This window comes from Bos taurus, chromosome 7 (genome assembly GCF_002263795.3).
Source record: "Bos taurus isolate L1 Dominette 01449 registration number 42190680 breed Hereford chromosome 7, ARS-UCD2.0, whole genome shotgun sequence".
NCBI classification, from domain to species: Eukaryota; Metazoa; Chordata; class Mammalia; order Artiodactyla; family Bovidae; genus Bos; species Bos taurus.
Window position 1 is genome coordinate 80,919,496 of NC_037334.1, and position 14,581 is coordinate 80,934,076.

General features: G+C 40.2%; 1 protein-coding gene across 3 annotated transcripts in view; it reads left to right on the forward strand.

Annotated features, from left to right (window-relative positions):
* MSH3 (mutS homolog 3) overlaps positions 1-12,101 on the forward strand; it is a 182,616-nt gene extending 170,515 nt beyond the window's left edge. For all 3 annotated transcript variants that reach the window (XM_024994619.2, NM_001434983.1, NM_001102305.2), the window contains exons 23-24: positions 8,377-8,548; positions 11,380-12,101. In XM_024994619.2, coding sequence (XP_024850387.1) covers positions 8,377-8,548; positions 11,380-11,476 — 269 coding nt within the window. In that variant the 3' untranslated portion in view covers positions 11,477-12,101. The remainder of the gene's footprint in view (positions 1-8,376; positions 8,549-11,379) is intronic.
* Positions 12,102-14,581: the final 2,480 nt, after the last annotated feature.

The window sequence follows — 14,581 nt, forward strand, 5'->3', positions numbered from 1 at the left end:
TGAGTGGGCTCTTCACATCATGTGGCCAAAGTATTGGAGCTTCAGCTTCAGCATCAGTCCTTCCAATGAATATTCAGGGTTGGTTTCCTTTAGGATTGACTAGTTTGATCTCGTTGCAGTCCAAGGGACTCTCAAGAGTCTTTTGCAGCACCATAGTTTGAAAGCATCAATTCTTCGGCACTCAGTCTTCTTTATAGTCCAACTCTCTCATCCATGCGTAACTGCTGGAAAAACCATAGCTATGACTATACGAACCTTTGTCGGCAAAGTGATGTCTCTAGTATTCTATACTGGACATATGTTTTATCTGAATTTGACAAGGAAAGTGAATCTCAGGTAAATTGGATCCCCTATGTCAGGCACCTGGGTGGGAGCTGAGTTGAACCTAGAATCCATGTCTTCTGCCTGCAGGTTCTTTTCATCTCTGTTAGAACTGCTATGTGAGAGTTACAATATTTTTTTCTTAGCCTTCCACTTACTACTCATGTCACAGAAATGAAACATTTCATGAAAAAAGAATGTCATTAGCCAATAAAAAAATTCAAGTGCTGTTAGTAATGTAGTAGATTTTAGCATTTTTCCCCATGCTCAGTAGTAATTTTTTTAAGCCACCAGCCTGTGGGCCAGTGATGGTTTACACAGTTGGTGTGCTACAATGGAAAATCCATTATCCAAGATACTTCATAGTCCAGATTTTATTTTGGAAAAGTACTAAGTAAGGATGGACCTGAAAAAGAAATCAAGCAACTGGCCCAAATAAAACAAAGCAGTGGACCTGAGATAAATACAATGTTAGGCAATCCTTGCCTTTCGCCACCATGCGATCTTGAAAAACACACCATAAATTCTCTCATGGAAACAGTTTCACATCTATTCATCTGCATCCAAAGTGACCAGAGGAGCTCATAAGCCAAAACTCCATGGGATAAACAAAACAGATTTCACCAACAGGGGAGGGAGAGTCAGTGGTAAGCGTTTGATGTGAACTAACTGCTAACCCAGACCCTTATATCTTAAGTGTTTTGACTTTTTATTTTATTGATTTAAATTTTTATTCATGAACAGAATTTTAGAAAAACTAAATGATGCTAAAGACACGTGCTAACAGCAGTGGTCCCCTCTTCCATGCTTTTCCTACACGGCCCCTCCTCCCTCCAGTCCCAAGGCAACTGTTTTTGGTTCTTTCATCCGTCCGTTTCTTCCCTGGGTCTAAATACTGTGCTTATTTTCCTATCTCTTGGTTCACCAGCCTGACAGTATTAAATGAGAGTATTAAATGCTTGTGTTAAATGAGGGTCTTCAGTCCTCCCTTCCCCTTTCCTCCTAGTGTAATGGTTTCACATTTTTCCTATTTCATTCGAATTCATTGTTTCACTGTTACTGCCATTAGGTATTGCTTACTCCTGAGGCACATAAGGAGACAAGTATGTTTTCTTTCTTTTACACCTTTTTTCTCCAAGGTTATAATTAATTGTTTTTATTCTTTCATTTCATTGTTTTGAGTCTCTTGTTGATTCTATCCTCTAGTAACTGTAAAACGCCTCTCTAGACAGTTTTCACATGATTGCACCTGTTGATTACAGGTTTCCTTACTGCGGTCATTCCTCCTGGAGTCCTATGTCCTCCTGCTCATCTGAACTGGTTTCTCCCTAGACCTCAGCTGTTGTCCCGAGACCTGCCTTGGTGTCATTCTGGGATGTCTCTTAACCTGTCTTCTGTTTGTTTACTTGCAAGTAACAGAATGCTTGGACTCACTCTGGCTCAGACAATGAGGATAAATACAATCTTGTATTATGGGAACCTCAGGAAGGGTGGGCTTCAGCTTCTCTTCTTTGCAATTCTCCAGGCTTTGCCTTCCTGCTCTGCTAATTTCATCATCACACTAGTAGCAAGATGGCTGCAGTTCTTTTGTGCATCACATCCAGAACTGATAATGTCCGAAGGAAGAAAAAGGACCAGCATTTCCTGTGAGTCTTTCTTAGGAGCAGGAGAACTTTTCTTAGATGCCGACTAGGATCTCATCAGTGTCCTGTCTTATTTTCAGAATGGATTCACATGCTCATTCTTTTTTTTTTTTTTTTAATTAATTTTTATTGGAATATGGTGGCTCAGTGATAAAGAATCCACCTGCAATGCAGGAAATGCAGGAGATGCAGGTTCCATCCCTGGGTCTGGAAGATCTCCTACAGGAGGAAATGGCAACCTACTCCAGTATTCTTGCCTGGAGAAATCCCATGGACGTGGGAAATCCTCTGTCCATGGGAAATCCCATGGGCAGAGGAGCCTGGTGGGCTACAGTCCATGGGGGTCACAAAAAAGTTGGACACAAGGACTTAGTGACTAAACAACAACAGTAGTTGCTTTTACAATGTTGTGTTAGTTTTTCTTGTACAGCAAAATGAATCAGTGCACATGCTTATTCTTAAACCACTTTCTAGAAATGAGAATGACAAGGATAACTTTGAATAGCCTAGACTAATTTGAATCAACATTTGGAAGTAGACATAAGGACACTATCCCCTGGGTTAAATGGTCAGGGAATTAGTTCAGTTCAATCGCTCAGTCATGTCTGACCCTTTGCGATCCCATGGACTGCAGCACGCCAGGCCTCCTTGTCCGTCACCAACTCCCAGAGTTTATTCAAACTCATGTCTATCGATTTGGTGATGCCATCCAGCCATCTCATCCTCTGTCGTCCCCTTCTCCTCCCGCCTTCAGTCTTTCCCAGCATCAAGGTCTTTTCCAGTGAGGCAGCTCTTCATATCACCTGGCCAAAGTATTGGAGTTTCAGCTTCACCATCAGTCCTTCCAATGAATATTCAGGACTGATTTCTTTTAGGATGGACTGGTTAGATCTCCTTGCAGTCCAAGGGACTCTCAAGAGTCTTCTCCAACACCACAGTTCAAAAGCATCAATTCTTTGGTGCTCAGTTTTCTTTATAGTCCAACTCTCACATCCATACATGACTACTGGAAAAACCAAAGCTTTGATTAAATGGACCTTTGCTGTTAATGTCTCTGCTTTTTAATATGCTGTCTAGATTGGTCATAACTTTTCTTCCCAGGAGCAAGCGTCTTTTAATTTCATGGCTACAATCACCATCTTTAGTGATTTGGAGCCCAGAGAAATAAGGTCTGCTACTGTTCCACTGTTTCCCCATCTATTTGCCATGAAGTGATAGGACCACATGCCATGATCTTAGTTTTCTGAATGTTGAGTTTTAAGCCAACTTTTTCACTCTTCTCTTTCACTTTCATCAAGAGGTTCTTTAGTTCTTCTTCATTTTCTGCTGTAAGTTTGGTGTCACCTGCATATCTGAGGTTATTGATATTTCTCCCAACAATATTGATTCCAGCTTGTGCTTCAACCAGTCCAGTCTTTCTCAGGGAATTAATCCCTTTATAAATAAGTGTTTTCTTAGAACTGTAATAGATTTTGGAGAAGCTGCTAATAATATTAATTAAAGGAGATAAAATTTTTAAGACTCTGCATGAATGAAAATGTCTCCATTATACCTTCACACTGGATTTATAATTTAGCTAGGGCTAGAATTTTAGGTTGAGAATTATTTTCTCTCAGAAACTTGAAGCATTGCTCCATTGCCTGCTCACATCCAGTATTAACCCTGGCTGTATCTAGGCTTCATCCTTTGCCTCTGACCTAATCCCTCTTCTGTCTAAATTCGAGGCTATTGGTCATCAGTAAATCCCCCAAAGGCCTTTAGGGTGCCAAGACTCTGTGCTTATCTCTTTCCCTTGGGGTGGGATAAATCAGTGGACCAGCAGTGACAGACCTGCGTTGTAGTGTCTTCCAGACCTTGGACAAGTCACCTAATCTCATCTGTGTCTAATAAATTTTAGGGATCTCTCCCGAAAGTGACTGCAGAAACTATTTGATCAGCACACATCTGTTTAATAACTGCCTAGAGAAGTTTTGCTTTAAGACAGTTGTGCTAAATTTCCCTGTAACAAGGAGAAACTTGAATGATTGCTTTCACTGACTCTAAGCAGTGTCGGATAAGTTTTTCAATAATATCTGTTTAAGAAATGATCATTGGAGAAGGAAATGGCAACCCACTCCAGTATTCTTGCTTGGAGAATTCCATGGACAAAGGAGTCTGGTGGGCTACAGTCCATGGGGTCGCAAAGAGTCGGACACGACTGAGCGACTAACACACACACACACACACACACACACACAAGAAATGGTCATAGCTTATAAGGAGAGTCCTCATGATGAGCTTTTATTTGAGGCTGTAAAGACATGAGTTGTTTTTACCATCTGCTCTCTGACCTGGCTCTTTCTGCCTCCACATTTCCATCTTACACACAGACACACACATATGCACTCCCTGTCCTCTCTTTCTCTGTTCCTCCTCCCACTTCTTACCTCTCCTTCCCATGGAAGAGTGGTGAAAGATAGTCTTAAGGTAGAACCTAACTTAATACAGCTCCTTCAGGTGATTATGGAAGAGTGGTCACATTATTTACCTTGATGCTGCTCTAAGAACTACCATCCATGCTGTGTGCTAAAGTCACTTCAGTCATGTCCAACTCTTTGTGACCCCATGGACTGTAGCCCGCCAGGCTCCTCTGTCCATGGGATTCTCCGGGCAAGAACACTGGAGTGGGTTGCCATTTCCTTCTCCAGGGGATCTTCCCATCGGGGGTCAAACCTACGTCTCTTATGTCTCTTGCATTGGCAGGCAGGTTCTTTACCGCTAGTGCCACCAAGAACTACCATAATCATTACTAAAGTAGAGACTACATATGATGACAAATTCAGCAGTTGTTTGTCCTGAGATGTGTTAATGAGTCTTTGGGGCGACAGATATAATTTAGCTATATTTTATAGCTGTATTTAAGAAGCATCTTTAGCTAGCTATATTATATATACCACATATTATACATATTATATGTATATAAAGCAAAAAAAGAAAAAAGCTGTCAGCAAAGCAATGTTTAAATGAGGGGAGTTTGTGGAATTCAGCAGGCTTTCAGTAAAGGATGGATGGATGGATGCATGAATGGATGGATAATGAATGGACAGATGGACTGACAGATGAATTAATCTCATTTTTAGAAAGGTCATTTTCAATTCTGGATTATAGAGGTGAGGCTGGAGGTGAAAACATCAGTTAGGACTAGCCTAGTTGAAGTGATAAAATCTGTGTTTGTCTTAAAAATGAAGAGAGCTAACTTTTTTGATACCCCACTGCTGTTCATTTCGCTTTGGGTCTTGTGAGCAATTGAAGGGTAACAAAAAACTATCCAGGTTGGCAGGCACTGGTTTCTGCATGCTTCCTTCCTAGTCTTTTCCCACCCACTTCGTCACCTGTTCTTTGTGTTCCTTTAGTTTTCTTTGGAGGTAAAGGATATTCTTAGTGCTTTGCAATGTGAGTTTTAGTCTATGTATTCTGAGAGTGTCAGCATTCTTTTCACCTCCCACCTCTAGCACCTACCCTTAGAAAGATATTATTTGTCTGTTGCTGAATTCTTAGAGGAGATTAAAGACATTTCCATTATCCTTTTTTCTCTGTTGTGTTCAGTCTTTGGGCTTTTTAGCTTGTAGCTGATAAGAGTAAAGCTTAACATATTTATCAAATGAAATAATGTTATGAGAAAAGCTCCTGATAAACTTATAATAAGTATACCAGGGTCTCAGAAGTCACCGTGAATCTGGTCATCTTGGCCATTTTTGCAGTAGAGTGCAATTATGTTGAAGTTTATAATAAAAGCTGCATAATCCTGAATTGCTTTAGATTTATCAAAGATTAAACTGTATGCAGCTGTTGGGGAGGAAGAATTTGTTCTTGGTTCTTTGGGTGATCTGATAACCAAATTAACATAAAGCAGATTAACTGGAGAAAAGCAAATTTAATTATGTACCTACAGGGGCCCCAGAAGAATATGAGGGCCAGTGAGGCAGTTGAGGCTTCTCTACCATCCAGAGCTAAGGAATGGGATAGGAGAAGGAGCTTCAAAGAGGAGGAGGGTAATTGACGGGAAAATGGGAAAAACAGATATTTGGTAATTAGGTTGTTTGTCTTGCCATATGCATAGGTCATTCTGATAAAAGTTCTCTCTGGTAATAGTCTGTCTCCGAGCCAGCACCCCTCTGCCCATCTAAATTCTTTTAGGCCATTGAAGGGGGAGATAGGTCTTCCTGAGCCTTTTGGACCTTCACTATCTTCAACTCAAGAGAGTCTGCATGCCAAAGTGGCACATTTTGTTCTGAATACCTTTGCAGCATTGTCTTTGTATTACTGTACTTCAGTTCAGTTCAGTTGCTCAGTCGTGTCTGACTCTTTGTGACCCCATGGACTGCAGCACGCCAGGCCTCCCTGTCCATCACCAACTCCTGGAGTTTACTCAAACTCATGTCCATTGAGTTGGTGATGCCATCCAACCATCTCATCCTCTGTTGTCCCCTTCTCCTCCTGCCCTCAATCTTTCCCAGCATCAGAGTCTTTTCCAATGAGTCAGCCCTTCGCATCAGGTGGCCAAAGTATTGGAGTTTCAGCTTCAACATCAGTCCTTCCAGTGAACACTGTACTTCATGATATCCCAATTCTTTAAAAGTTTTAGCTTCAAGCATATGTATTAGGTGGTAGACTGGTGCCCTAAGAAACAGATTCTGAAATTCGAGTGTCCGAGTTTTATTGAGGAATGCTTTCACCATCAACACCCGAGCAGGACTAGGCAGTTCTGGGCTGCGTTACAGTTGTAAGACTTCAGCCAACCCTGCAGAGAGCCCGGTCAGGGGTTGGTCCTTCAGAGTCACCTCAGCTTGAGGCGAGAAAGCCAGACTTTTATGCCTTTTATTATCTTATTGTTCCATAACAAATTTCCCGTAAAACATAGCAGCTTAGCACAGCAACTGTTTATTACCTCATAATTCCTGTCAGTCACGAACCCAAGCTGAACACCTCACAGTCTCTCTCACAGGCTTCATCCAAATATTGGCCAGGTAGCAGTCACTTCAAGGCCTGACTGGGACAGCCCACTTCCCAGCCCTCTCACATGCTGTTTGCATACCTCAGAATATCCACTTCCAAGATCATTCACACAGCTGTTGGTTGGCCTCCAGACCCTCACTAACTTGTTGACCAGAGACATCGGTTTCTTCCCATGTGGACCTCTCCATAGGGTAGCCCACAGTATGGCCACTGGCTCCCTTTAGAGCAAACAGGGAAGAAAGTGAGAGTGCCCGAGACAGGCCACAGTCTCCTGCAATCTAATCTCAGAAGTGACGTACCATAATCTTTGTCGTATTCTATTCATTAGAAGCAAGTCCCTTGGTTCAGCTCACAGTCAGAGAGGGAGAATGACTCAAGGACATGGACACCAGGAGACAGGGGATCTTTGGTGGCCACCTTCGAAGCTGCCTATCAACCCCTGTAGCAGCCAGTCCACTGGATGCAGGCTGCCACGATGGGAGGTGACCTTGGGCGAAACAGCTTTCTTCAGCTGCGGAAGTTCCCAAAGAGAGCACACAGCTGAGGGTTGCTCTGATAGTTGGGGCAGTCCGAATGGGATTTGGATGGTACCAAACAGCATCCACGGGCTTTCCAGGTGGCACTAGTGGTAAAGAACCCTCTTGCCAATGCAAGAGACCAGGGGTTCGATCCCTGGAGGAAGGCATGGCAACCCACTCCAGTATTCCTGCCTGGAGAATCCCAAGGACAGAGGAGCCTGTGGGCTACAGTCCATAGGGCTGCACAGAGTTGGATATAACTGAAGCAATTTAGCATGCACACATGTGAACAGTATCAACTTTAATATGTATAACTCTTTTTTAACTAGGATATTTAATAAGCCAGAATTTCTCAGTCTTGATATTTAAACTATGCAACATGTATTATTTCCTTATCTGTTTTTGTGGCTTTGTTTCTTGCACTCTTGGAAACATCCCTTATATATGTTACTTTACAGATTATATTACATACAAGACTGGTGAATACATTCTTTCACTGGAAAACACTTAAAAAAAAAAAACTGTTTTTAAAGGAGAAATTATATTGTACCATGTATTAGAATCATTCTCTTTTGGGTATAGAAATTCATTTGAAAATTTTCAGCAAGCAGCATACAACTAAATATTTCTTAACTTACAATGAATAATTGTTAAAAAGCATTTTAACTAAGCTAAAAGATAGTCCTAAATGCAAAAGCATTTTCAAAACAGTATTTACCCTTTTTCTAGATATGTAAAGAAGGTAACAGGCGATTAGGAATAATGGATTTCTTTTTCAGATTACAAATTTTAATTGAATAAAGTTATACAGATTTCTATTTTGTCTTTAATCTAATTTCTTTCAATTTTCAAGTGTGGTTTTCTTTATCTCTCTCTTTCTTTTAACTTTATTTTTTTAGGTGAAGAAGACCAGGTCCCTGATTCTGTCATATTTCTTTATCAAATAACCAGAGGAATTGCAGCAAGGAGTTATGGACTCAATGTGGCTAAACTAGCAGATGTTCCTGGAGAAATTTTAAAGAAAGCAGCTAGCAAGTCCAAGGAGCTGGAAGGATTAGTAAATATGAAAAGGTCAGAATGATTGTGTTGCGTTTTTGATTTATAATGAACTCTTCCAAGTTGTCCCAGGAAGAGGATTGTCCTGTAAATGAACATCAGATCTTCCTTCAAGCACCTCTTCAAATATTCTGAAACATTCAATTATGATAAAATGAAAATGGTTCTTCCCAAAGCCCATGTGAATTCATTTAGGCCTCTCTAGTCAGATCTTTATCTGTTAAGTTGCTAAGTTGCTAAGTTCCGATCATTTTTCTAAAGAATTAACTCCTTTGTGTATACCAACACATTGGTTGCTTAAAATATTCATTTATGAAGAATATTACTAATGGAAACCTCGATATATAAATAATATTTACAGTATTTCTTTTATACTCTTTTATGCTCATTCAGATATGCAGCAGTTGCATTCAGAAGTGAAGAATTCTGTCAGAATGTGAATGAAAATAATAGTACTGGGTTAACCAAAAAGTTCTTTAGGTTTTTACATAACATCTTACAGAAATGCCTGAATGAACTTTTTGGTAAAATCATTATCACAGAGCTAGGTGATTAGAGTCGGTATCTGTGCATGTCACTTACTTTGTGGATTTGTTTGTGACAGATTTTTTATTCTAAACAAACTTCTCCACCACCTAGAATGCTTTATGTGAATGCACTTTTACCCTGGACATCCAGTGAGTATGTAGTCAGTATATAAACTGATCGTCATACAAACCTGAAACATACTTTGGAAGGAAGATATTCCTAGGAAAATACCCTATTAATAAATAATAAATTGCAGCCTTTTGTTTCCCAAATATCAGATTATATTTTAAAAAAGCATAAACTCCTCGCCCACCTCCTACCCCACCCTGCTCTGCCTGAAGAGTCTAATTGACCTGCGGCAGGGTATTGTTGCTCTGGTCCATGACCATGTGATCTGTCGCGAATAGGCTGTAAGTCAGATAGAACATCCTGGCTGGCCATTGTGCCGTAGGAATATTTTTTAGTTCTGGGAATTATTACCAATTTAAATATTGAACTATGAACACCTGATATTTTAGTTAAAGAGACAGTTGCCAGCTTGTATACTGACAGTCCTGCAAGCAGCTTCTCCTCCTCTTCTTTCTTCCTCTGTGTTTCTGCCTCATACTCCTAACCTTGCCATGGTAACCGGTGGTGGGCTAGGTCCAAAGTGCTGGAATACTGCAGCACTTTGTCGTCTGGTGGCATTCTCTTCTGGATCCTTTCCACAACACCAGATTAGAAACAAATGATTCAATCAGTGACGGGCTACTTCCAGTTACTTGTTACAAAATAGATTCACATAAAATTTTTCTAGAGGGAAAAGTGATCATCTATGAGATTTTAAAAGTAAGCTTAGCCCTTAGTTCTGCTCAAAGTCCACAGACAACTTTAATCCTCTCTTGTTGTCTTCTTATTTTTCTTTTTTCATAAAGAAACTGGAATTAAACTTTACTATAAAAGATGCAAGATGGCAGTAAGATATGAAAGTTCTTGTAGACTATAAAGCAAGAGCAGTAAAATTCACAGGTTATTTATAAGTATTTTAACTCCTCCGAAAGACAACTACTGCATATTAACGCATATATATGGAATTCAGAAAGATGGTACCAAGGATCCTACATGCAGGGCAGCAAAGGAGACACAGATGTAAAGAACAGACTTTTGGACTGAGTGGGAGAAGGCGAGGGAGAGATCATTTGAGAGAACACCATTGAAACATGTACATTACCATATGTAAAATGGAGGACAAAGTGCAAATTTGATGCATGAAGCAGAGTACCCAAAGCCAGTGCTCTGGGACAACCCAGAGGGATAGGGCTGATTCATGTTGATATATAGTTGAAACCATCACAATATTGTAAAGTAATTATTCTCCAATTAAAATAAATTAATTAAAAAATAAGAAGGGAAAAAATATTTTAGCTCTTCCAATTAGTATATAATATTTTAAAATCTAGAAAGTTAGCTTAATAAGACAGAATTGTAGGAAAAGGCTGCATTGGCATGATATCTGATGATTTATCAGGACAAACTGTATTTGTTGTTTTTCCTTTTCACTAAAAGTGGTTATCCCATTGATTTCATTGGTCACAGAACCCAAACTGAATCTGGTGCATCCTTATGAGTTTGTTAATAGCTAATATTTATTGAGTGCTTGCTATGGATACCAGCAAGTTTAGGTAGTCAGTCCTTTGCAGCAGCCTAGACACTGTAGCCAGGTACTGTTCTTATTGCTTTACATGCATTAATTCACGTAACCCTTATGATAACCTTGTGAAATAGATACTGCTGTCATCCTGTGTTGTAGTTGGGAAAAATGAGGGTAGGAGACTGACCGGGAAACCAGGGTCACCCAGCTAGTTGGTGGTAGAGCCATGATTGGAACTCACATTCCCTCTGCAGACCCTAAATATTGGGTTGGTCAAAAAGTTCATTCAGGTTTTTCCATAAGATGTTAATATTTAACTGGATTGCATTTTTGCAGAAAGAAAAGTAGGTCTGTGTTATGTTGGCATTTTACTTTTCCAATAGCCTGTTATTTTATTAAGTCAATTTCACTTTTCATCCTGTGAGCACACACAGCCTCCAGCTGAGTTAGAAGACGGAGGAAGCTGTGCCATCTCCTCCCTGGAGCTGATCAGCAACCTTGGTCTCTTGATTAAAGCAGCCGCCCTGAGAACTTCTTTCACCAAAAGGCTGATGCTCCCCGCCATAGCCTCCTAACCATACAGCTTGCCTGCTATTCTAATATCACAGACTTTTCATAGTTTTGATGGGATGGACTGGCCCCTAACAATTCCATTTATAAAAGAAATGGTATTTTATTTTCTGTCCAGGAAAAAGCTGAAGTGTTTTACCAAGCTATGGACGGTAAATGATGCAAAAGACTTGCAAAAGTGGACGGAAGAAGAAATTACAGACGTCTCTTTGTGATGAAAATGAAGGCTACGTTTTGGAACCAAAAAATAGAGAATTAAAAATACCAACTGTGTGAAAACAACTCTCCAGTAACAGCCCATCTTTGTGTGATGTGAGCATAAAGCCTGACTGTGGCATATTCCTATCAGAAACAGGGAGGCCTTTTGTGTAGGTTCCTGCTATCCTGATTTTTAAAAGTATAAACACTTTTGAATATTAAGATTCCTATCATGTCATTAGAAAACCTCATGGACAGTAAGATTCAAATAAAAAGCTTCTAAGTAAAATCTGAAGTAGACTGTATAGTTCATGAAGTTTTAGAGGCTGATATAAAAAGTAAAGCATGATTTTATTTGTTTCAGTTCAGATAATTTGCAGCTGGGTGAAATGTCTGGCAGGAATATACCTTTTATTCGAACTGAAATAATTTTATGATACTACCAGTTTATTCACTGTGAGCATAAGAATTTTTGAAAAGAAATAGAATTGTCAGGCTGTTTAGAAACTAGAGCGCAGAAATAACAAGGTCATGAAATTTGAGAAGTTAAATAGTGTCATAGTCTTAAGCAATTTGGAGATTGTTGGATGAAATTATTTGTCATTCATTTCAGTAATAAACATTGATGAATACTTGGTATAATTTATGATCTTTTTCCTATTGAATTTGGGGTTTAGTTATGGAACCAAGGTTGCTGTTTTTTCCATGTGCACAGAACTGAGCATTCTCACTTTGGACCTTTCTACTATCTGATACAGCAAATGCTTTATAGCTTTGTTGATTCATAAAAGCACTCCCTCCCTGCAAGGTTAGGGTAACACATGATCATCTATGTCCCTGAGCTTTCTATAGCACTTGAAACCTGGCTTCTCATATGCTTTTTGTTTCTTGCACAAAGCTTCTCTATCCTACTTCCCACTCAGTTTTCATTCTTACTCAGTGAAATGCCTTCCACACATTTGATGGTCATATTTCTAATTTCTTCTTTAGGTTATTTCATAACAGTGTCCTTAACAGTGAGCCATGAAGACAGTCAGTTGAGTCTCTCCAAGTTGATGAATAGTGGTTGGTTGCTACACTTTAAAAAAAAAAATTATTTATTTATTTGTGTCAGGTCTTAGTATTTGGCATGTGGGATCGAATTCCCTAACCAGTTCAAACCCAGACCCTTGCATTGGGAGCAGGGAGTCTTAGCCGCTAGATCACCATTACGCTTTTGAGTCACTTACACTCTAGCCCTTTATGGAGTTAGAATAGGATGTGGTTTGATTCCTCCATCCTTGCATTATATGTTTCATTAACATATAATGAAATTCTCAAAAATATCTCAAAATAGAGTTAGTTGGGATTTACTCTTTAAATTTTAAATAGCAGCACCTTTTAAACAATGTTTCAATATACTCAGTAAGACTGTCAATGTTTTATGTTAACAGAGGTAGTGCTGTGTAGGCAGGTCAGCAGAAAAAGGAGATGAATTCAGGAATGTCACACCCATGGCCGGGGAGCTGCAGGGACCAGCAGTCACTGCTCATGTCCAGGTGTTCACTCCGGGCCATCTCTGGCTTGCCCAGGTCAGTGTCAACATTCAAGCAGGTAAGGGTTTCAGGAATAGTATGTCCAGGCAGTGACAGACCCCAGAGTCTGGCAAGTGACAATGCGGAACGTTGCAAGGTAGATTCCCTAACATAAAGCGGGATATCAGCTGGTCAGTTTGAGGGAGGACAGGCCTGCCTCCAAGTTTGAAAGAAGCGTGCCAAACACGCTTTCTAAGTGAGACTCCTTCCCAGCCAGGGCACTGAGGTGTTGAAGAGAAAGTTGTGTCAGAGTCCTAGTTATGATGGTTGTCCCCATGTTGTGGAGGTTGGCAGTAAAGATGATTGATTGGGTACATAATCCAGGTATCAAACTTAAGGAGGGCTGCAGTTGTAACATTAGATATAATGTATTTGAGATCCTGAGTTGATTTCCTTTAGTTATATACCTGGAAGTGGGACTGCAGGATCATACGATAGTTCTAGTTTTTATTTCTTAAGCACCCTCCATACTGTTGTCCATAATGGCTGTACCAGTTTATAGTCCCACCAACAGGGTATAGTTCAGTTCAGTTGCTCAGTAGTGTCCAACTCTTTGCAACACCATGAACCGCAGCACACCAGGCCTCCCTGTCCATCACCAACTCCCAGAGTCTACCCAAACCCATGTCCATTGAGTCAGTGATGCCATCCAACCATCTCATCCTCTGTCGTCTCCTTCTCCTCCTGCCCTCAATCTTTCCCAGCATCAGGGTCTTTTCCAATGAGTCAACTCTTTGCATGAGGTGGCCAAAGTATTGGAGTTTCAGCTTCAACATCAGTCCTTCCAATGAATATTCAGGACTGATCTCCTTTAGGATGGACTGGTTGGAGCTCCTTGCAGTCCAAGGGACTCTCAAGAGTCTTCTCCAAAACCACAGTTCAAAAGCATCAATTCTTCTGTGCTCAGCTTTCTTTATAGTCTAACTCTAACATGCATACATGACCACAGGAAAAACCATAGACTTGACTAAATGGACCTTTGTTGACAAAGTAATGTCTCTGCTTTTTAATATACTGTGTAGGTTGGTCGTAACTTTCCTTCTAAGGAGTAAGCATCTTTTAATTTCATAGCTGCAGTCACCATCTGCAGTGATTTTGGAGCCCAGAAAAATAAAGTCAGCCACTGTTTCCCCATCTATTGGCCATGAAGTGATGGGACCGGATGCCATGATCTTCGTTTTCTGAAAAGCCAACTTTTTCGTTCTCAGGGTTCCCTTTTCTCTGCACTTTCATCAACACTTGTTACTGCTTGTTATCATCCTAGCAGGTGTGAGCTGATACCTCATTGTGTTTTATTTGCATTTCTCTGATGATTATGGTCAGTTTTAGAACACTTTTATCACCCCCCAAAAATCCATTCTCATTAGCAGTTACTCTCCATTCCTCCCCCAAATCCCTACTCCTAGACAGTCACTAATCTACTTCCTGTCTCTATCAGTTTGCTATTTTGGACATTTCATATGAATGCAATTGTACACTATGTGGACCTTGGTATACGGCTTCTTTCACTTGGCTTACTGTTTTCAAGGTTCATGTTGTAGCATGGAG